This window comes from Pimephales promelas, chromosome 4 (genome assembly GCF_988280905.1).
Source record: "Pimephales promelas chromosome 4, fPimPro1.hap1.1, whole genome shotgun sequence".
NCBI classification, from domain to species: Eukaryota; Metazoa; Chordata; class Actinopteri; order Cypriniformes; family Leuciscidae; genus Pimephales; species Pimephales promelas.
Window position 1 is genome coordinate 6,386,177 of NC_142772.1, and position 25,037 is coordinate 6,411,213.

Genomic DNA, 25,037 nt, shown 5'->3' on the forward strand with positions numbered 1-25,037 from the left:
TAAAGTTATATTAAATTCCTCTATCCTTCATAATCATGTACATTTTTATTTGTACCAAACTGTACTGATAGATCACACAAGGTTATAGTACCATGTATAAAGCAGTTTACATTCTGAGGGAAAAGAAGGGAATAGTTGAAAGTCACCCTCTTTAATGTGCAAGTATAAAGGAACAGTTTCTGACCTACACTTTGTGTCGGGACAGAAAAAAGAAATCATCAAGGTAAAACAAGTAATCAATTCATGACCTTTTCTGGTGTCTGAGCTGGTTTAATCAAATCTCCAAATCAATCATTTGTATGGGTAGTTAAAAATAGCTTCAGCAGATATCATCCCACAGAAATCATTTGTAAATCACAGATATGACTAAATCTCTTTATAAACTAGACAACAAATCTGCAATTGGCACATGGTCTAGCTTCGCATGATGTAAACCCCCACTGTACGCTTAAGAAAACATGATTCAAACAGTGGAAAAAAAAAACAAGGAGTAACAATTGAATAAAATCAAACCTAAATACAAACTAAGCTGAAAGAAAAAAAAAAATTGTTTCACGTCTTTAATTGTCAGAGAACAAACAGGTCACCCCTTCTTAACACTGATAAATGTATGGTTAAGCAAATTTCTGCTTCATAGCTGATAGAAGGAAAACTTGTGGAAAAAGACACCCATCCATGTGTAAAGAGCAACAAGTGACCCCTTCTAAAAGAGACTCCTTCAAAGGGAAGATACTCATCCCCGGTATTTCACATCAGAAGAGTAAGATCTGTAAGATAGACCTCAAATAAAGTGCAGACAAGGGGAGCTTGAAGGCCTAAACTAACGCCAGTGTCTGCGACACCCGACCTCAACTAACATTCAACAAACGACAGGTTTCCCCCAACCTTTTCCTCCGTGGATGTAGAGACAGCTTCAAAATACTCAATAGAGCGAGTAGTGGTAAAGAGTAAAGAGGCATTTTGTGCGGTCGCAAGCGCGCAACGACTCCAGGGCGGAAATAAAAACAATGTCCTCATTAGACCAATTTTTTAAAAACAGTATACTGCACGATTCATGTAATTGTGTGTGTGTGTGTGTGTTTAACCTGAACAAGTGCATGTGAAAGGTTTCACCTCACCTGAATCCTAGTTTCCAATTGGGTGGACAGAATACCCATTGATTGTACTTTAAAAGGCAAAAACGACAACAACTAATTCATTACCCAGACACCTGGCATTGAAATGTGAATATAAGGATTGAGGTGAGGGGAAAAGAAACAAATGCGGGAAACTTTCCGAACGAGCTTGAAAAGCCTCTTTCAAAGACTTAACTTGTGACTGGAACATTTTGCAGAACGTAAAAAAACAAAACAGTAATACCCTGAACCATCAAATTGCATCCAGAAAAACATCACGTTTTAGACGAGGAGCCTGTTTACGTCCTGTGTCTTGGCACTGCAAGGGAAAACAGGAAGGGGGAGGGGGGGGGGGGAGACTAAAACTAAATCTTGAGATTCATTGGAGTACATTCTGTGTCCTCTAGGAGGACCTGCAACTAATACATAATAGTTATTTTGCTATTTGAAGTCCAGGCCCTGTTGCCATGGTAAAATGGCGAGGAGGAGTGGGTGGGGGAGAAAGAGGAGGAGAAAAACACTGGAATCACACACAATCGCAGGGTCCCTGTAGAGGTGCTGGGCAGGGATTAAGGGTTTTCTTTTTTGCAGGAAACGGACAGGAAGTGATGTTGTCTTTCAATACTGACTGCAAGACTACTGACCCCCCCTCCCCTCACTTATCCATTCCCCTTCAGATCCTTCTCCCATAACCACCCCCAGAAGCAGTCCTCGGGTAAGATCTTGGCACTTTTAAGAATTAAAAGAAATCTAAATGTTTTCACGGACATGGGACCCTTTTGTCCAATCACCTCACTGTCCTGTGCTCTCATTGGTCCTCAAGGCTCCGATCACGCTCTGGATGTTCTCCTCGGGAACCTGGCGGGTGCAAGATGGCTGGTGTTTAACATTGCCCTTGCTTTCTGAATATTAGGAGATGGGAAAGCATTTATGTGTGAATGCTGAAACTCACCAGAGCGTGATCGAACTTGAAGGTACTGATATAATAGGCTGGAATGTCAGCGGTCGCCAGCGGTTCAGATATCTGAGCCACAATGCCACATTCATCTGTTGGAAGACAAACGACTTTCATTAGATATTCAACTACCACATCCTCAAGTTTAAAATTGTGCATTTGATCTTATTTACTGAGGTGTACTGTGCTCAGAAGTGTGGTCATTTGCTTTCGGAATTTTCACGGGTGAAATAGCCGTTTAAATAGGAAACCACACAAATTTCACACGAGGGTTCAGCTGACCATGCAAATTTACTGCATTGACCGACCAACTGCTGCTTGGTTTGATAGTGACTTGTGTGTGTGAGCTGTGCTTCATACATTGCTACACAACTGACAAAAGACGACGGACCTTTTTTTGGTCTACAAATTTGCCCGAACTTTTGCTAATGTGACTGTAAAAATCCAGCTCTCTGCACACATTTTGCTATCAAATAAAATATGGGTGCTACCATTACAATATGATGGGGCTAAGCATTTGCTAACGAGTTCTAGGGCCCTGTTTACACCTGGTATTAAAGAGCCCCTATCATAGCATTTGAAATGTTCCTATTTTTGTTTTAGGAGTTCCCAAAAACAGTTTTACATGCACGCAAGGATAAAAAAACACTTTATTTGTCTTATAATATGCATTTATTTTTAACTGATTTGCTCACCGACTCCCAAATGATTCGTACAACGACTAATTTTTCCAAACCACTCCTTTGACGCTAATCGGCAGTGATTGGTCAGATGACAGACCCAGTCAGTTATTGTTTGTTAGCATAACGCATAAACATATTGATAAAGCACTGCAGTACTACAAGTCGCTCTATTCTTTATGACAACTCCAATAACAGCGACAAACATTTCACATATTTAAAAAAAAAATGACATTGGAGACCTAGAAGAGTGTAACTTACACACACACACACATACTTATTGTGCCTTCCCTCCTCGCGCCTGACGCTTCAAAATCCATAAAAGCAACAATTATTAATAATACTTACAGGTTGTGATTCATAGGAGTAAGCTGATCCATATACACTGGGTAAGTAAGTTACTGAGCCCTCCTTCAGGAACAACCGCTTGCGAATCCACATTTGAATACATACACTTCTGTCTGCGCGCGCAGTAACTGGGCGCGGCCAATGACATCTCTATGTCACGATGTAACAGCTAATGACTCGTTTCAAAAACAATTCATTTCATAGACTCAGAGTCGACTCTCACTTTTGAAAGACAGTAACTTTATATACAGATACAGTATATTCAGATATAAATCTTTGCAGGATGTTTTCATTCCCTGAGAGCTATATTCCACACTACATGAACAGTCATTTTCAAAAATCCATGATAGGGGCTCTTTAAGGTGCGTTTTGGCGTTTGGATCACAAGAGGACGACACTAAATACAGGTGTAAAACGAGGTCTGAAATGTGTTGAGCTCGTCCACTTCCGGTAGTTGAAAACACATTAGACCGGATTGCTTTCGTAGTGTCAATGTGTTCGAATGTGTTCAAAGAGCCACAAAAGACCGCCTACTCTCCGCCTACTGACCTAATGTGAGATTAGCCATGTTTCCACTGCCGGGCTAAGGCTAACTGTGAGCCGAGCCAGTGGCCTTGGGCCTCAAGCACCGGGTTTGCGTTTCCACTGCCGGGCCAGTAGCCCTGCAGCGCTGTCCTAAACCCCGCCCCTAACACGCCTTTCTGGATCAAACGACTTACAACCCAACCCATTTCAGCGGGTATTATGAACTTTTTTAAGTTAGGAAGTTAGGAAGATAGCATGTATATTAACTCACCGGCCGTGGCTGCAATAGTGTCCCGATTGTCTCGCGAGTCGCCACTAACATGTGGACCCAGCACATCGTCCATCAATTCGAACCATGGCAAGTTCCTTTTCTGAGCGCCGCTTTGTCCATTGTGCGTTTTAATCGCCTTGTACAGTCCTGCGCCCGCAACTTTTTTATTTTTTCCTGAACTTGAAGTGTTGCTTGCTGAATGCTTAGCTTAGAAAGTTCAGCATCGATGTATTTTATAACGTCCTCGTTTGTTTATAACCCCCCAATGCAACGCCGTCGCATTGACGTTGTACGCTTTCTTCAGCCCAAACATTTAGAAGAGCTTTGACCAGTACAGGCAATTCTCCATTTCGAGCAACGATTATTTTGAGCGATATAAAAAAGTGAAAATAAATCTTTCAGATCATAACATTCCATAACACCGATAAACTCCGCCTTTTACCTTGAGCACGCCTCTAGCCCGCTTTGGCCCAAGGTATTCGACGGGCCAGAAATCCTGGCCGTTGGCCCAGAGTAAGCCCCGGAAGTAACAGTGGAAACGCGTCTTGCCCTGGCTTCACTAGCATGGCTCAGCAGTGGAAACGCGGCAATTGAGATTATGGGAAGTGCGCGAGCCAGACTGGATTTTAACTTTGTCGGCTGGAGATCCAAGTTTCGTTTAAAGATGAAAAACGAACCAAGCACAATGTTCTCTCAGCATTCCTGATTTCTAACACGGACAGCAGCAAGATCAAGCCAAACGCTGTGTGAAACGAAAAGCTGATGCTCTACGTATGTTTTTCCGTGGTCTCCGGTCGTGTTCATAGACTAAATAAACTTGCGCAATTTAAATATTAGATCAAAACAAAACCCTCTCCTCGAAGAAATCAGAACACGAGTGGTTAAAAGTGGACAAAATAGACTAAAACCAACTCAATACCAGGTGTAAACAGGGTCTAGGTGTTTTTTTAGCACGTTCTAGGTGGTTGATTAATGGTCCAAAGCAAAAGAACCAACCCTCAAATCCTGGTTCCTAGATATTGCTCAGGTCAAAAGGATTTTCATTGTCACAGTAACAGCGGGTCGTTTATCCAGTTGTAGCCTGAACTCACCAAACCCCAAGGGTTGTCCTCCGATGCGGACCATTTTCCAAAGCTCTCCTGATGCACTGGTGAAGAGGACGTTGTTTGGAAACCTGACAAGAAGAGAGCAGCATCTAAACCATATATAATGATAACAGAACAAAGATACTATACATTTAATTAGTAATTGAAATCAGAAATATATTCATGAAGCAAGTTACATTTTAACCGCACACACAAAGACATGATTCAACAGGCTACACTAGAATAGAGGAATTTAAAAAAAGAATATTTAAAGAATAAATCAGATGAAACCACTGCAGACAAAGAAATCCAATTTACAACTCATGCAGGTCCATACATTTCAGTGTATATATAAAAAAAGTGCATTTAACTGAAACATTCAAGTCCATATAAAATGATTTTAGCCATTTTACTTTAAAGGGGTCATTTATATTGTTGTCTGATGTCAACTTATGACGTTCGCTTGGTTTTTACATTAAAAAATTTCAAAGTGAATAAGTAATAGGCTGTTTTCTACCCTAGTTTTGAGCCTAGCTCAAAAACGCTGGGTTTTTAATGGGCGTCTCGTACTGAAGACTTGGAAGTAAACGCCCACTGCTGTGAGTGGATAACAGTTTTGCATATTATAATGAGTTTCACTCGTCAGTAGATATTTATTGCTCGGTAGCACGATCCGGTTTGTCATCACGAGGTAGGGATCTATGTTATTTAGCTATGCGTGTAATGTGCGAATCGGTGGGCGGGGCTAAACCGGCCGTGTTGAAGTAGGCGTCGATCTTCTTTTTATCATCTTAGTCCTCATAGTTCCGCACTTTGAAAAATGAGTCGTTTGCTGAGCCTGGTGTCACTAAAAGCTTATATTGGACTAACAAGGACGTTTTCAGTTCTGAAACTTACAGGATATTCTTAAAATATGATAACCTCTTTAGATTTGATTTCTCAGTTCATCACCCCTTTAATTCACATATAAACACCGATAACCCCCCCCCCCCCCCCCAATAAATACAATGTTCAATCATGGAACGGTTTCATCCTGAAAGTTTTTTTATTTCCATCCCTTGTTTTCATTCAATAATAAATCATGGCGCTACCCTGACGAAGGTCTATATCATCCACAAGACGAGGTGCGTGTATTAAAAATGTAAAAATATTAATGTGTTTTCATGTTGACTTTAATAGAGTGTTAGAGGCAGAGCTGTGTGGTCTAACCTCCGGGTCGTCTGCTCATCCATAACTAGAGAGATGTAGCCCTCGATCAGGGAGAAGGAGAAGAAACGGATGTGTCCAGAATCCTCGCTCTGCCCCCCGGTCTCTTTTGCTCTGTAATAAAGCACAGCAGGGATTCTTGTCATTACACAAGCTTCATTAGAGCTCAGCTGACACTTTTGCAAGGAATAGAAAAAATGGGAGGAGCATGATAAAGGCCACTCTGATCTTATCTTTCCCTCTAAGGGTTGGCCTGATGCCACTTCTCTGAGCTGTAAACAAGTTCATTCACTATAAGGAAGGGCAACATTGGAAACAAGATGAGCAGTGTGTATTTGTCCTGTCTTTTCTCCCGTCGTCACGTAATGCACTGCCTACAGCGACCTGTGCGTGTTATCATCAGTCTCTAATAGATCTGGCAGATGGCTCTCGGTTGCGGCCATATGTGAGCCAGGAGGAGAGGGCCGACATGGAGCTCTTACCCGCCCGAGTAGAACATGACGTCCATGAGCAGCGTGGCCACCGAGGGCAGCGTGTCGGGGTCAAGGCTGGTAACGCAGAACATGTTACTGGGGCTCGAGAGTGGGTGAATGATTGGCCGAGGGACTGAGGAAAGGAAGAAGAAGAGAGTCGTTTATTTTACAATTATGTACTGTAAACATTCAGGCATTAAAGGAGAACTCCAGTGCAAAATGAACCTTTGGTCTAATAAAACGTCGGTACCTAGTCAACCGTTCTCTGAGATTTGTTTTCATGATAATCGAATGTAAAGAGTTTTATCTCTAAAAACTGTTTAGCGTATAATGCTAGTACTGGGGGCATTTAATAAGTAAAAAGAAATTGCTAGTTTATACCACTAACAAGGCTCAAAATAGCCCCACACTAACGCAGTAACATAATGAGGGTCCGTACATGCAAAACAAAGCATTGAGAACTTTTTAAGTGTACAGACCGTTTAATAAGATACTTTATAAAGACAGTTCACTTCGTGAATACAGACAGGAGCCATCTTAGAAAATAGTCTCGATAAGTCGATCCCCGAACGCCGTTCATACAGTTCAGATCACTCAGCACGTCGTTCGTGGTTTGACTTATCGAGACTGTTTTCTAAGATGGCTCCTCTCTGTATACACGAAGTGAACTGTCTTTATAAAGTATCTTCTTATTAAACGGTCTGTACACTTATAACGTTCTCAAAGCTTTGTTTTGCATGTATGGACCCTCATTATGTTACTGTGTTAGTGTGGAGCTATTTTGAGCCTTGTTAGTGGTATAAACTAGCGATTTCTTTTTACTTAGTAAATGCCCCCAGTACTAGCATTATACGCTAAACAGTTTTTAGAGATAAAACTCTTCACATTTGATCATCATGAAAACAAATATCAGAGAACAGTTGACTAGGTACCGATGTTTTATTAGACCAAAGGTTCATTTTGCACCGGAGTTCTCCTTTAACAATGCAGATCCAGGATGTTTCATGAAGGGATGTATCTGTAAACCTGACAAGTTGTTTAACCCAATGGTGGTCTTTATGCATTTTCAACTGAAAAATGTAACGTCTTTAATGCGGTGACAAATATTTATACTCATATTATTCTATTACACTCAAAATAATGAACATATGTTCATTCTTAAAAATCGATGCTCAAAATAATGCCCTTTAAATGACTGCATAAACAATTTTCCAGATAGGCTGCATGACTTATAACAGATGCAACTTATTACATTTTAATGGAAGTTTACAAAAACAACATTCTTTCTTTTACAATAACGTGCACCAAAGAATTGTGCACAATAAGATCAGGAACATATGTTCAGTTGGTCAAACATGACAGCGACAGGCAGAAGCTGATGCCTAACCAGTACCAGTACCACAGCACACTTTCAGCAGTTGTGAAAACTGCTGAAAGTGTTTGTTTCTCTATTTCTACTGACTGAATCGAAGTCCAAGTCTGTGCATCATGGTAGTAAAATACGGTCTACTTTAAAGGAACACTTCACCCAAAAAGAAAGAAGAGTATTTTCTAAGAAGAAGATATGGTGAACAATGTTTTGGTGACCACTTAATTCCACCGTATGGACAAAACATCAACAACAACAACAGACATTTCAAAAATACAGTCATATCTTTCGCTTTATAGAAGAAAAAAGTTTTTTTGAAACGACGAGGGTGAGTAAATGGCAGGAGTTTCATTTTTGGGTATATTTAAATGCCTCTATTATGCTAATTGTGTTTCTTTCAGTCTTCTACAATAGATTCACATGCATCCAAGATCAAAAACACTAACTTTCTCCTAATGTACATTGCAGCATCACCCCTTTTCTCACAGTGTCTCAAACGGTTCGATCATGGATTTGGTCTCTCTAAACCCCTCCTTTCCGAGAGCCTACTCTGCTCTGATTGGTCAGATGGCCCAGTCTGTTGTGATTGCTTATTACAGATTGTCGAAAAACAAAACGACCATCTTAATTTCAACTCTGCTGTCTACCCCATCATTCCTACACACAGTAATATGAACAGTAACAATGGAGTCACTTTTATTTTATAAATTTGAGCCGGTGTTCTCATCTTTTGGATATGCAAGCAAAATGGATGAGCAGAAAACAGCATCTTCTCGAAATGTCGACAAACAAATCAAACTCTTCCAGTCTCAGCTACAACAACAGTGTTTGAGGGTCAAAGTAGACGTCATTTGCGGGCAGCCAATAAAGACCATAGACTCGCATTATGCAAATTTGTTCCAGCAGGGACATAAAAACATGGAATTAGTAAAAATGTAAAATTTCAGACCTTTTACATACACAAACAGCTACATTGCACGCTATATGAACGGTTATATCAGAAAAAGCATAATAGGGGCACTTTGAATCTAGGAAGCATCACTTGGTACTTTAAGACGGCTTGTGTCGACATATACACAGACTAATGGCTGATGGTTACCTAGTTTAGGCTTGACAAAACCATTGGTAACCCCAGTACTGTTGGCAGCAACAGTTTCTCCGTTGACAACCCTCAGCAGAGTGAATTCTGAAGACAGCGTGTGCATGACCATGGGCAGATCCCTCTCTCGAACCTATGGACAGAATCATACACCAGTATTTAGTTTTTATTTAATAAACATACCGGTACTATAAGTGAGGTTCCAGGTTAAATGAGCTCAGGTGTTCAAGGATGGAAATAAATAATCATAAACCATTACAAACATGTTTGCAAACCTGGTTAGATAATAATATACACTCATGATGTACTGTAATATCTAAAATAGAGATGACAAATACCAAGCAAGTTATCTGGAAGCGCTATATCATTCTACAGTAGGGAACTGAACAGAGTACAAGCACAAACCTAATCAAACTTATTTGTGTTTGCATTTGACAGAGACTTTCAGATGTTTCAATGAATGAAAACACCATGAAAGTTCAATACACAAACATGCACAAGCAGAAATCCTTATATTAGACTCGGCTTCTTTCGTTTCCTTGAGTAACCAAAACCAGCTGACTCAAACACATCACAAATGAAAATCACATTTGCATTTCCAACAGCACTACCAAAAGCAGAATACATTACAGTGAAAACAATACATAAGGATGTCTTAAGCAACTAATTCAGCTGAACTATGGGTGCACTAAATGAGCAGCGCACAGCTTTTCAAGGGTAATTATCTATGGATATACAGTTTCCTTGGACTATTTTACGAGCTTATAAAAGCTCTAACTGTTATTACCTCATTAGAAAACTAAATATAGTAAAAAAAAAAAAACAACAACAGTAGGACAGGGCAAAAATGTACACAATACACAATCAATTTTGCTTGTAATATCACAAATATTGTAATAATTTTAACTTGGCTTTAATTTGTCTATTAGGTTTATGTTGTAATGGCATCTCGGATTTAAAGTTCAGATGCAAAAATAGTGTTAGAGTTGGTAAGTTTAATTTATTTCTGTTCGAACTGCCTGTTTGTAGTGAATTGATTCAAAACTCTGATTAGAAAATTAGTTTGCATCATCACTGATCTGTTAAATCTGGGCATATTTATAAAAAAAATCATTTCTGGTGTTCATTTCGTTAAGAACGCGAGAGACAGAAAGACAAATTTCATAAAAAAGATGTTCTGAATGATAAACGAATGTCTTAAAGGAGTAGTTCAGTCTTGAAAAAACTTTTGCTGATAATTTACTCACCCCCATGTCATCCAAGATGTCCATGTCTTTCTTTCTTCAGTCGAAAAGAAATTAAGGTTTTTGATGAAAATATTCCAGGAATTATCTCCATATAATGGACATCATTGGGAACCAAACGGTTCAAGGTCCAGACAATTTCAGTACAAACTGTTCAAAGGGCTTTAAACGATTCCAGGCGACGAATAAGAGTCTTATTAAGTGAAACGCTCAGTCATTTAATAAATAAATAAAGTTTAAGTTTTATAAGCTCAAATGCTCGCCTTGCTCTGTTCTGTGACACATGTTTGTGACTCTCCTGCTCGAACTCGTTCATCAAAATGAACGAATCTTTTTCAAAGTCAATGAACGAAACGAACGAATTGACTCGGAAAAAGATTTCTTCATTTTGATGATCGCGTTCGAACAGGAGAGTCACGAACGTGCATCGAAGTACAGAGCAAGGTGAACATTTGAGCTTATAAAACTTAAACTTTGTTATTTTTTTATTTAAATAAGCGATCGTTTCGCTTGATAAGTCCCTTATTCATCGTCTGGAATCGTTTAAAGCCCTTTGAGCAGTTTGCACTGAAACTGTCTTTTGGACCTTGAACCGTTTGGTTCCCATTGAAGACAATTATATGGAGAAAAATCCTGGAATGTTTTCATCAAAAACCTTAATTTCTTTTCGACCGAATAAAGAAAGACATGGACATCTTGGATGACAATTATAAGCAAACGTTTTTTGAAAAGTGAACTACTCCTTTAAGGGGAATAATTAAATGAAAGAATGATAGAATTATTATTTTTGGTTAAACCAACCATTTTAAGAATCATCAAGAGGACGAAATATAATATCTGGTATAATTTAGGCCATTACGGTCAGGCCTTCCCAGGGATGGAAATCTTAAATCCACTCAACAATCTCTTTCATTATTTTGTAGTTATCCAAACAAAGGAAACATCGGTGTGCTAAGGCCTGATAAGCCAGATACACACAGGGATTTCTAAAATGCTCTTAAAGTTTTGAGTAAGCAGGCCAAGGGTTGAGGATGAGAAGGAAATGTCCTCTCCAGTGGCCCAGCACAAGAGGCATGTCATCTCCTCTCTTTCTATAAAGCTCTGTGATTATTCCTCTGGCTGGGAGCATCTGGTGTGGAACGTGAACTTTCCGGTAACTTCCAGCAAGCGGCTGCTGATCCACAGGCTTTATCCTCTTTACATAACTACCTCCAGATTACCACCGCTCCCACATTTCTTGTTATTTTCATAAACAGGCTCTGGTGACCGTGCCACCACTGATAGACTGGACATGTGTTCACACAAACACAGTGGAAATGTGCTGAGATGACAGCAGCTGGATTGTGGTCATGGTAGATGGGTTGGTTTAACGAAAAGAGAAGTGATGACTAGCTTAGTATTACTGTATGTGCAGTTTGCTCATCCAAAAGCAATGATCAGTCATAAAGCCATTACATGCCATGTCCTTATATAAAACTACAAGCAACAGTTTCAACTTGTACAATGAAATGGGTAAGCTGTGAATCTGTGTTTTAACAGCAGATAAGATGACATTCAGACTACAGAACACAGGGCTTCTTTATATATAATCTATCGCCATAGACTGGCCCATGTATATACTGCAGTTCTTTTTCTTATGATAAATCATTAATGTTTTTATCCTTATGCTGTTTTTTAGTTCTGTATAATTTCCTGAAGTGTAATTAATGAGGTTAGTCTAAGTGTAAATCCAGAATAAATGACTCCACTCTCTCACATTAGTTATGTTTCTATCCACCTACTGTTATGTCGCATAAAATGTGCATACAATACATATGCGATCAATTGGGGAGGATATGTTTTTATCTGATAAGAGGATGTGCATAAACTATGATGGAAACACAACTACTGAATAAATCCTTCGATGTGCAACAAAAAAAACTGTGGATGTGTTTGAAAAGCTGGACTAACCAACGGATCGGTTTCAATGCACAGCATCTCAAATGTTTTAGTTATTTTCAAAGAGTCCAAGTTTGTCATCAGTGATTTTGGTATAATGACCTTCCAGAAATGTCTCGCATGATCGTGTTCCTAAACACCAGACGTCGAACGCAAGATAACATGACAGCATTTAGTGCAGTTTGCTTTTCAGTTTGCCACATTTGCTCCCCCGATTGCAGCAACTTTGATTTTCATTGCAGATATTTCGCACCAATTTTCCAGGAAATTACGATTTTGGTCTCTTGAACACATGGGATGGAAAAGGTGCTCTATTTGCAAATGTTTTATGCAATATTCAAATGTTTTGCAAAAGTTAAATTCGCAACGTTGGATGGAAACAGAGATACTGAAATGCTTAATCTTTCTCATACACTACAGTTCAAAAGTTTGGGGTCTGCAAATTGTTTTACATTTTAAAGGAACCCTCCGACTTTTTGGGACTTTAGCTTATTCACCGTATCCCCCAGAGTTCTATGAAGCATCATGGTTTTACCTGGTCTCTCCTGTTTATTGTCGCAGCTGTTTACAATTCAGCGAACATGATAAACTATGCTTTTACTATTTAGTAATTGCTGACTCTATTACTCAAACTCGGAACGAACACTTTGCTCCTAACCACGGTGCGTCTCTGGTGCTGTGGTAATCACTCCGCCCAAGTAGCAGCGCTTCGCCTTCTCTGAGAATATAATTCCCAATATTTATATGGTTAAAAGATGGCTGTGTCTCATATGACCTTGCTATTTGTGCACTATTATTATTACTACAAATCACAACATGTAAATAGGAAAATGTTTGCACAATTTTGTCTCTTATTTGGGATTAGTATGCTAGCTGTAGCCATTTACATCCAGTCTTTGTGCTAAGCTAGGCTAGCGATGGGTGTGTCAGACAGTTACAGCATGCTCGGAGATGAAAAAGGTATGTATGGACTTATGGGGGATATGGTGAATAAGCTAAAGTCTCAAAAAGTTGGAGTGTTCCTTTAAGTCTCTTTTTTTAGTTTAACTTAATTTATCTGAACAAAAACATAGTAAAAATTATGCAATATTATGAAATACCACCACAATTCAAAATAACCATTTTCTATTTCCATATATTGTTAAATGTAATTTATTCCTGTGATAAAAAGCTGAATTTTCAGTATAATTACTTCAAAAGTTGTCTTCAAAAGTTTGGAGACACTTTCATACTGAATGTTTGTTTCTTTTGATGCTACAATGTAGGAAATTATTTCTGTAGACAAATATAAAGTATGCTTACATGTGAATTTCTCTTTTATCATGTTGTGCTTATCACTTGTACGTCACATATTTTGATGAGGAAAATGACTGAAATGTATTTGGTGGAAATGCACACACAACATAATTTCAGCATTTAATAATTAAGAGTTCATATCTTGCTTTCTATAGCCGAAGCATCTATGCCACTCACCAATATAAAGTCAGTCTGGTATGTTGAGAGCATAAACACCGAGATATTATGGTCTGCCAATGGAGCGATTACTGATTTCGCGATCTTTGTCACTCCGATTGGCTGAGAGCTGGTGGCGCTCCCGCCCCCGGACACCACATTAAGAGCCAACCACGTTGCATCAGCCACACTGAGATATTCAGACTCCGGCAGCTCTGAAACAGACAAAAACAGAAAAACAAGTGTCAAAAAAAAAAAAAAAGGGTGGCACATGAGTAATAATGAATGTGTCATTCTGAATATACTAACGCTCTTAGCTTGATCTATCTAAAGGTCTTTCAAGACCCTATGAAATCATGACAGCTTTTTTTCCTGTGTTGATGTATTTGCTATTGAAACAGGAAGTTGGGGTGAGGCATATTGAAAAGTGTGTCTCTTTTGTAAAACAACAAATAAGCTTCAGTAACATCACTGCCCTTGACATGATTTGCTGGTTAGAGGTGGTTTTAGTGAGAGGGACTTTCTGATTGTACATTTGTATTGCAATATTTTATGAGTTTTACTGTAATGTAGTGTAACTTGTAATGCAGACGCTTGCTAAATGTGTGAAGCTGCTTTAAAACGGTATGTATAGTGAAAAGTGTGGGGGTGTTGACAAACTCGTTCTACTCCATCTGTGTTTTAGATTTTCTCAGCTTTTTGTTCAAAACGTAGATTTTTTAAATGAAACTTACCCACATTCAAGTGTTGATTAAAAAAAAGAATGCTGTTTAAAAGCAGGTGATCAGTTCTTTCATTTGACATATTACAAGTAGACAATACAACAAAATGTTCTTGGGGTCATGAAAGTTGTGAAAATGATCAAAAATGCTACTTAAAAAAAAGTGTCGGGTTAAAAAGTTAAAAAGTAAATTTTGTTGACTCACAGCTAACAAACACTGACTAATAGCCACAAAGCCTAATTGATTTCCTTAAATTGATAGCACATTGATAGATCCGGGTGGAAAAGCTGCTAACAAGCTCAAATTTCAGGGGATTTTTAAATACCTGTACCTGTTTCGCAACACAGAGCTTCTGGTATCCATGGCAACAAATGGGCTTCACCAGTGTGTAATAATGACATGGATTCACTCAATCAACCACAAAACCAAAGCCACTGACATCTTAACCCCTAGTAACCCATAATGGAAATGTGTGTGTTGGGTTTGGGGGGGGGGGGGGACTATGGCTGATGGAGCAATATGTGGTCAAACATTGGCAGGGAGTCGAGCTACAAGGAATTATAGAGAATCTGTGATACTTAACATGACTTAATCTTGCCTCGCTGCACTAAACCCAGTGCACTCTTAGTAAAAGAGTAACCACAACACCTACCTTTAAAGCCATCTTCATCCACGATGATGGTGTAATCCTCCGGAGTTTCAGTTAAACTAAAGAACTTACATCTGTGGAGAAGCAAAGAGAGAAAGAGATGGAAATCATGAGCCAAGAAGGAGCAGAGTTAATAACATATTCCTGATAGACTTTTATTAACATCATTATAGTACAACAGCCTCACAAAGATCACTTTACAAGTCTATAGCCCAGGCTTTGGGATTTGAGGGATTACATTTTGTCATTAAATGATTCATGGACGATAGAGGTGACTTTTGAAAGCTACCTTTTAATCAAACAAAACAATGAGACAAGCAACATTCATATCGAAGGACCAGAAAATCATAGCAAACAACTTGGAAACCAGCAAGAACATCTTAAAACCACACAAAAACCTCTGCTCCAAGTTCAATGTATTCATGTTGGATTCATCAAACCTTAAAACTTTCATGAAAAAGTTCAATTGAATATTAAAGAGTTTTAATATGTGACTGTAAACATCTTAATTGGTTTCAAAAATGTTTTTAAAAAAGAAAAAGTAATTTTTGCAAATGTAATGAATAATTAACGGACAAAAGTAACAAAGTCTTTTACCCAGGCTACAAAAGTTTGAAACTTTGGCAGACTGTTTTTAATGGACATAAATAGCTGTTTCCATCCAACTATTTTTATGTGCATTTAGGGATATGGCATCAAAAACTGCTGGATGGAATTGCCAAGATGAGCATAAATCTAAAAAAATGCACATAAAAAAAACCATATGCGCTCATTTACTAAGATGGAAACACACTGACCAAATAAATTCCTTGATGCGCATAAAAAAAAATGATCATGTGAGGGGACGTCACGGCAATTACCTCCCAGAACTGTTTTGCACGCATGCGTTCACGACAGAGAACACATTTATTTTGTTTTGTCTGCGTGCTCTATGACACATGTGATTCATTATATAATTTTGTAGAACAGAAGTCAAAATTATACACTCTTATCCATATACCAGTGGCTGGATGAATGAACAGATTAGACTAGTCGTAAAAGATAATCAACATTTTTTTTAAGACTATGCCTAACTTTTAAGTTACATAAAAAGTTAGATCTGTCTAATTTGACTTAAGACAGATTTAATTCAGGCATTAATTCACATTTAAACATTGATCAGCAAGCAAACAGAAGCTCAAATGAACCTCATTGGTTCTAGCAGAAGCTCAAATGTGCTGAGTAACACGAGAATGAACCTCATTGGTTTTCACACCTCAAGCGAATACGCTTAAAGGTGCAAAACGCAAGTCTCTGAGAGTTTTTGCAGAACTACGCCCCCTCTGTCTTATTCCGACACCTGGCACTAGACAGAAGTTTTCATTTCTTTGTCTTACATGGAGTTTGCGTTGGGGTTTGGAATGAACTACAAGCCAGTCACTTTGAATCCATCTTCTACTTTTTTTGAAAGTTGACTAAAGTTTTGTCACTCGAGTTGTCTTCGCTTATACGGAGAATGGCGGCGAATACACAAACCTGCCAGACATAGCCAGGCGAGCGTTAACGTCACGCCTAGTCTCACATTTGAGCCCGAATGCATCTTATTTAATTTATTGTACAGGATTATAGAGGCAATCGCAGTGATCAGAGAAGGGCTCATTCAGCCCATCAGGCAATTGTTTAAGCATTTATGGGTTCGAAAAATGGCTATTTTTGACATGAAATGTTGCATAATGCACCTTTAAGCTTTCTTTTACCACAACCGATGAGTGAGTTGATGAATGTTTATGTGAATAAAAGCCTAAATTCAATCCTTTCATTTAAAGTGATCGTGTCTCTTGGACTAAACTGCTCAATTCAAATGGATTATGATTCTGAACTTTTTGAAGTGTCATTTTTGAACAGAAGAAACATTTTTGAATTGAAGATCTTCTGTGACTCGTGTTTACAAAGTGTATCTGCAAGTGTGTTTTGGTGACTGTAGAACTTGGTCTTTTTAGGTTATAATAAATACAAGTTGTTATTGTTTTGGTGAATGTCTGTTTCTCAGATCATAAAAAAAGTTTGCCATCTAATGAAAATGCAATGCCTTCGCCATTCTATGTGTTCTGGCGAAGGCCCTGCTCACACAGTATATATCTGAGCTGCATGTGCAAGCATAACCAGTAATACATTGCTGCACAAATGCCATGTAACCGCAGCTGGCTCGTAAACCTGCTTGTACACCCCAAATGGCTCCAGATACCAGGTATGAGTAGTCCTTATTTATGAGCCTGTCCACCCACTCATACGGTATCATTTTGCCTCTAGGGGGAAGGCAACGTGTTGACTGGAAAGCAGCATCTTATCTGATACTGCTCAAGTGTTGCTGAGTGACTTTTTTTCAAGGTTTTTGCAAGCTGTTGTATATTTGTGGTGCTGTGTCACTGACTTGACAATCATTTAAAAACCCTTTTAGCCTAGAGGTGAAATGACACAGCATATAGAAGTAGGCTACAGAAAGGTACTGGAGTGTGGATGTCTTTGTATATTTATGTAGTATTGGTTGAATTGTTTTATTATTTCAAGCACTAATAGGAAATTCTCTCCTGGGTCATAACCAGTGTAAAAGTAATGCTTTACAACAGTGGTTCTCAACCTTTTTTGGACCACCTCCCCCTATCCATCCATTATCCAGGTTCCTTAATAATTATGCGTCTTATTCACATGCTTATTTTCTAATCATTATTATTATTATTAAATCTGTAACTTTTTGTATTTAAAATGTACAACATTTATGTAATGAGTGAGTACATCATGAATCCATTTCCCAAACCGTGTTTTGTCTTATCCTGAATCACTAAGGTACACCTGTAATATGCATTTATATTGGGACCTGTTTAATCCTACGGGTCACAATTGTGACCGCAACTTTTTTCTTCTTTCTGGAAGCTCTAAAAATGTTGTTATTGGGCAAGAAATTAAACTTTTAAATGATAAAATAGACTGTCTTGATTAAAATCTATTAAATGTCATGTGACTAGTGTGAAAGGTCACATGACCAGATCAGTTTACTTCCTGCTTGCACATCTAGAAGATGTCTTCCTCAGACTACTACAAAAAGTAGTATGTAAAACATCTTAAGTAATGGATAGAACTATCATATTATGTACATATATTCTTTAAAGGGTCTACTATGTATATATTTCAAGAATTATACTTCTGCATATATATTTTGTTGACAACAGTCACGTTTAGAATAATACAGTGCTTCAATTGAAAACACAGGTTTTGGCTGTTAGTCAAACACTGAACGTATGCCATACCTGTGAGGTGGATGGATTATCTCGGCAAAGGAGAAGTGCTCACTAACACTGATTTTGACGGATTTGTGAACAATATTTGAGAGAAATAGGCCTTTTGTGTACACAGAAAAAGTCTGAGATCTTTGAGTTCAGCTCATGAAAAATGGGGGCAAAAACAAAAGTGTTGCGTTTATTATTTTGTTCAGTGTAGTTATTAGCTAGTATCCCAGAAACTTTCAATGTGTTGGACCTTCTAGAGGTACGTGACCTTCGCTGCATGATCCTAGGGCCCGTCCACAAGAAGACGCGTTTAGCTGTATATAGTATAAATTTTTTTTTAGTAGTATACGCGTATATATAGTATACGCATTTATTTTTTGAGACGACAGATTTTTTTTTTAGAATGTGGAAAAAAAAATCGGATAGGGAACGCACCGACTTCGTGTGGACGTGGCCCTAGTCAGCGCTGTATTGTTGAAAAAATTGGTTAATAAAGTGAGATTAAATACATAAAATATATTTGTATTATTTAACATATTTAATTATTGCAGGTTTGCATACTATTCTGAGTTTGAATTTGATTGTTTTTATTCATTTTTAAGGAACACTGAATTGTTTTTGAGCAAGTGAGACGAGTAAAATGTATGCTCCCATTTAGTCTACAACTACAATTACCATCACGTTCACACAGTGCACACAACGCCTGGGGACACGAGAGGTGTCAGTCATTAAAAGGGAAAAATAACTCAGAAATTGTTACTTTACTCATTACTTTGAAACGTCATCTAATTCTTTACCCCCAACACTGATCATAACCTAAATGAAATGTGTAAATGAAGGGGCATCTGAACAAATTCGCTTAAGTTATTTTTCCATTTGAAAATCCAACTTTCGGCACCACTAGGAATTCAATGAGCTATGAATTTGAGTCACAGAGTGAAGAGAGAGAGAGATACAGTGATGGATTACACTGCTTTTATTGCTCATCTCAGGACTCTCAAATGAAAGCGATGATCATGACAGGTTCTTATGCCCTTAAATCAGAGGAACAAAACAAATTTTCAACAGGCTATGACTCACTTGCGCAGAACGTCAGAAATGTGCTCCTAACAAACCGTTTTTGAGGTCTCCAAAGACACAAACACATACTGGATCTGTTTTTAAATGCAAGACCAAATATTTATTGATTCCAATGTTTTCTCTTAAAATTTGCCTCTTCCTTTTTGATCTCCTAACTCCATTTTTAGGTTGTTGGCTGTTTCTGTTTATCAGGTAATGTTGCTGTAAATGGTGATTGAAAAACACAGCAGAAGACCAAATATTTCGACATTACATACTTTGCTACAGAAGACAACACAATATGCACATTTGGCTCACGTCAAAATGAAAATTAATTCCCATTCCAAACCTAGCACAGAATGCACGCTTTCCATTCGACTGTGATACTTTTCCTTTGTTTTTAATGTAAACACGCTAAACTCGCTCATGTCTCGCATCTTTTGCATTGTCTCGTGAATGAAATGGCATTTTAAAAACGCGCCGCTTAAAGGAGTTGTTCACTTTAAAAAAAACTTTTGCTGATAATTTGCTCACCCCCATGTCATCCAAGATGTCCATGTCATTCTTTCTTCAGTCGAAAAGAAATTACGGTTTTTGATGAAAACATTCCAGCATTTTTCTCCATATAATGCACTTCAGTGGGAACCAAACGGTTCAAGGTCCAAAAGAGACTTTCAATACAAACTGCAAACTGTTCAAAGGGCTTTAAACGATTCCAGACGATGAATAAGGGACTTATCAAGCGAAACGAGCGGCCATTTAAAAAAAATAAAAATAAATTAAGTTTAAGTTTTATAAGCTCAAATGGTCTCCTTGCTCTGTACTGTTGATGCGCGTTCGTGACTCTCCTCTTTGAACTCATTTATCAAAATGAACAAATCTTTTTTCGTGTAATTTGGATTCAACGTACGAAATGAACAAGTTGACTCGGGAAAAGATTCGTTCATTTTGATGAACGAGTTTGAATAGGAGAGTCACGAATGCGCATCACAGAACAGAGCAAGGCGAGCATTTGAGCTTATAAATCTTAAACTTTTTTTTTTAAATAAGCAATCGTTTCGCTTGATAAGACCCTTATTCATCGTCTGGAATTGTTTAAAGACCTTTGAACAGTTTGCACTGAAACTGTCTTTTGGACCTTGAACCGTTCGGTTCCCACTGAAGTCCATTATATGGAGAAAAATGCTGGAATGTTTTTATCAAAAACCTTAATTTCTTTTCGACTGAACAAAGAAAGACATGGATATCTCGGATGACATGGGGGTGAGTAAATTATCAGCAAAAGTTTTTTTTAAAAGTGAACTACTCCTTTATTAACAGTAAAAACGCATTCTGTGTGAACTGGCCCCAAGTCTTTTTTTTTCTTCTGAGGAACACAAAGGAATATATTTTGAGAAATTGCAATTGTTTTTGTTCATTTAATATTAAGTTTTTAATCTTTTTTTTTTTTTTGGTGGCGTGAACAATGTAGGCATGAACTTGAGTTTATCCATTGGGGGTTGATTGAATTGTGATATTTTATAAACTAGGAGAGTCAACTAGCCTACACTGAATTCAACAGAACCAACCTTTGAAACATTGAAAAAATTGCAGAAAACTATTTTCTTGTTTTGTTTTTGTTTGTTTTTTAAATGGTGACACTGCATTTGGTTGACTGTCGTTTCATTGTTTATTCCTGAGTAAAAAAAACCTGCTTCCTCCATCTGTATCTTGCTGGACAAACAGTGATCCAGCACAACCCGAGGGCTGGCAACAAGGTTTCAAACTGTAAGCAACTATTTCCAGAGCTCCCGTCATGTTGTGCGCATTCTGCACGACTCTGAGAAACTTCACAAACAGCTACTAAATAAGATGATTCAAGCTGTGCCTCTGCGACAGAAAAACGAAAGCATTAAGATGTGTGCCAAGTCAGAAACAATTTAAAGATTCAAAATAAGGAAAAATAGCCATATCAAAAACAGGACTTCTACATGAAATTGTACTTGGATAAAAAAAAAAGCTCTTAAAATGGATTTCATGGTCTGATGGACAAAACATACAGCGCTGAATACAAAAGAAAACCCAGGAGAAACGTTGTTTAAAGCCAGATGCAAACCACAAGGAGTAATGTGCCACTGCAAACAGAAACTGGATGTTAAAAACAGCCCTCAATTCGGTGATAAACCTACAATTCGCAAATTAATAACCCTGAATTTGTAGGCAGACCTTAAATGTTTTTGCTGACACATTACTTTCAGTATTTTTCCTTTGGATCACAGGTGATGTCATCATTATTGTTCCAGGCTCTGAGTCATGACAAAACGTCTTTGAGCTCCAAAGAAAAGTTTTCTACTCGAAAATGTCAAACTACGACAAATATTTTATTCAACGTGGCAAACTTTCATAGATTACTTACTTTGGTGAGAATGTATAATTGATTGGTTCAGCATGGCAATGATGTCCTCTGATGTTTGTTATTGTGTTTTTGTCTTTCTGTATTTGATATGCAAAAATTTTTACATTGTCAAAAACACAATGTCAAACTACTAGCCATCAACTGATGTTTTATATTGCCAATACTAATATAGCAAGCTTACTTGTCTGATTTTTCTTAATTGCAGTGATACTTTTTCAAAACAAGTATGCCGAACATGACAGCCATTTAAGGGATAGTTCACCCAAAAATGTAGGCTTTTATTAACATATAAACATTCATCAACTCACACATCAGTACGCTTGACATGTGAGAACCAATGAGATCTCGTGTTACGCAGCACGTTTGAGCTTCTGCAAGAACCAATGAGGCGAGCTTCTGTTTATGTTCGCGGATCAATGTTTAAATGTGGATAAAAGTTCACATTTTGAATATGCTAGTCCGATTCTTTCTTTAGGAAAATTCAGACTAACCCACTTGGCGTTCAATTCATATGGACTAGTTTTACGATCTTTTTAAAGTGTCAAAGTGGTAGTTGCGTAGCTGTCAGTGGAGGGACAGAAAGCTCAGAGTTCATCAAAAAATCTTCATTTGTGTTTCCGATGATTATTGAAAGTCTTGAGGGTTTGGAACAAGTCGAACGACATTAGGACGACGAGTAATTAATGACAGAATTTAAATTTTTGTGTGAACTAACCAATAAAGCATCTGAAAAGCCTTGGAAAAGGAGATTTCTGAACGCTAGAGCAAATAAACATGCAAAATAAAAGAGGCCTGAGGGGAATTAGGCCCCTGTTCAAAGCCACTGCCTCTTTTTCAAAGCCAAGACATGAAAACAACCTACTCGGTCTTACTAACCACTTTAACTCTATAGCCAAAGGCCTGAGTTTGCGTCCACAGCTCTAAATGACCGAGCAGGACGTTTCTCAGACTCCGGAGCCGGACTGTAGATGTGCTCACACACTCTGCTTACGCAAACACTGCAAGGGGCCATTGAGACTATGAATAGATGGTCTTTTACAAAGCACCTCATCATATGAGAGGGCATCAGGATGAGATACAAGGAAACTGCAGAACGTTACCAGCAGGAATGATTGTCAATTACTAAAAAAACAAACTAACAAAAAAAAAGCAATGCACCAAATTCATGCAAATTATGTTCAGGCCACAACTTTTCCCTCCTCTTCCAGTTGTTTACAGGTTTCCACGAGCGGCACGGAGTTAGTTTAGGCGGATGTATAGATCAAAACAGGTCAGAATTTGATTAAAGTACTGAAAGCACAAGCTTCCCATCAAGTCATCAGGATCCCCCCTTCAGCTGAATCAAGTGATGCTGCTGAATACGTGATCGCGCACTGAGCATCACAGACGGGGAGATTTAAAGCCACATCCCCCTCCGTATATTTATACCGCTGCCCAAGAAGAAAAACAACCCGATCACGTACACACACCCCTCTTCCGTCGAATGAACTTAAGCAACAGCACAGACAATCATACCTGCTAAACAAAACACCCATGATCGCTTACTTGATGATGTCACGCGCTTCTTAAATGCAGAAAATGTACATTATTGAGATTTAAACTGTAAAGTGCTGGAACTGCCTCTGGCTAAGAGGTGCGTAGCGGTAAGCTAATGTAATTCCGCGTCAGAATCTTCAAGAAAGATATTTAACGGACAGTGGACACAGGTTTAACACAACGCAAACTTGATTCGTGAAGCTACTTACCTTGTTTTAGATGGCAGAAAAGCTAGTTTGATTAATCCGTGAGTGCAAATCTGGATTCCCTCTTTCGCTATACTTGCTACTTTTAAACTGTGCTCTAAAATGTGCAGCTCCATCTTTTGCGTCTTCTCATTTGTGGTACATCTAAAAAATATATATAATATATATAACTGCCTATTGCGTTTGATAAAAATAAATAAATAAATAAATAAGTAGAGCTTATGGACAGGGCTTTAAAACCTTCAAACGGAGCGGAAAGAAGGGGAGAGAAAGGGAAAAGTTATCTGCCGAGGAAAAGAGAGAAAGAGAGTAAAGCGGGGTGAAATAAAAGAAAGCACAACGAGGTAAACGGGAAGGGAGAAAAAAAGAGGACTGTCGGCCCCCGTGTTTCCACTCCGACAAGGATTGGAATGGGCCAGCAGCTGGTAACAGTGAAACAAACAACCTGTCAGTCAAAAAAGTGGGCGGGACGAATTGTACAGGAAGTGCATGTTGGGATATGTAGTTCGCGGTGCTGCGAAGTTCACCGATGCACACTTTGGTTTTCAAATGTAGTCATAAAATACCATGTCATTTGTTTTTGTTTTTTAATAGAAAAACAATCATTTAAGTTTTTCAAAATTAAAATATTTGGCCATAGTAGTGTTTATTTAAGTGAAATGACTAGATGTAGGCCTACTAGCTATGGTGGGGCAGGGCCACAGCTAACATTTATGGGGCCCAGCTAGTAGGCCTACATCTAGTCATTTCAGTTAAATAAAGACTACTATGGCCAAATATTTTAATTTAGGACAACATTTTTATTGATGGGCACTTTCTCCATCAAGCCTAATGAGGTCATACAATAGAGGGCCTAATACCCCCTTCATCACAGGGCTTGGGACAATGTTTGTTTGATATCCAGCATGAAAAAAATGCACTTTTAGCGAGGTAAAAAAAAAAAAAACTTTCAAAATTAAAAGCACTGCCTAAAATTGGTCCAGTTTCCTAAATTAAGGGAACGAGCCAATTTAACCAGTCACATTCTCCCTAGTATGTGACTTTTTCTTGAGCTTAACAAAATCCTTCAAATCATTGTGTAACAGATGTGATGTAGCTTTTTCAATCAATATTAAACTGTTCTGCCTTCATCTTTTGTGGGAAAAAATACAATATAGGTGGAACTTTGGTTTCTTTTCAAGATTAAAGATTAGATGTGGAATGAAACTACCTGAGGAAAAAAAATACTTCAATTTGCAGAGTTTTAAAACCTGAACAGGAAAAAACACATGACAAGGAAAAAGCACTGAGTAATTTGAATCAATCATGTGCATTTAATAAACATACATAATTAAATCATGACACTCATTAATTTAGCACAGAGTGCGTCATCTAATAATGAAGGCAGAAGTTTAATAATTCACAAGTGCTGACTATTGGTAACCAGGGCCGGTGCTGCAGAGCGTCA

At 38.2% G+C, this 25,037-nt stretch overlaps 1 protein-coding gene across 1 annotated transcript; it reads right to left on the reverse strand.

Moving 5' to 3' along the window:
- Positions 1–135: 135 nt before the first annotated feature.
- Positions 136–24,007, reverse strand: castor2 (cytosolic arginine sensor for mTORC1 subunit 2). Its single transcript, XM_089129887.1, has 10 exons — positions 23,831–24,007; positions 23,594–23,734; positions 15,135–15,205; positions 13,782–13,975; positions 9,127–9,259; positions 6,668–6,791; positions 6,189–6,299; positions 4,986–5,068; positions 2,068–2,162; positions 136–1,973 (listed from the first exon to the last, which is right to left on the reverse strand). Exons 2-10 carry the CDS (start codon positions 23,704–23,706, stop codon positions 1,908–1,910), a joined length of 990 nt encoding a protein of 329 aa, XP_088986013.1. The 5' UTR covers positions 23,707–23,734; positions 23,831–24,007; the 3' UTR covers positions 136–1,907.
- Positions 24,008–25,037: the final 1,030 nt, after the last annotated feature.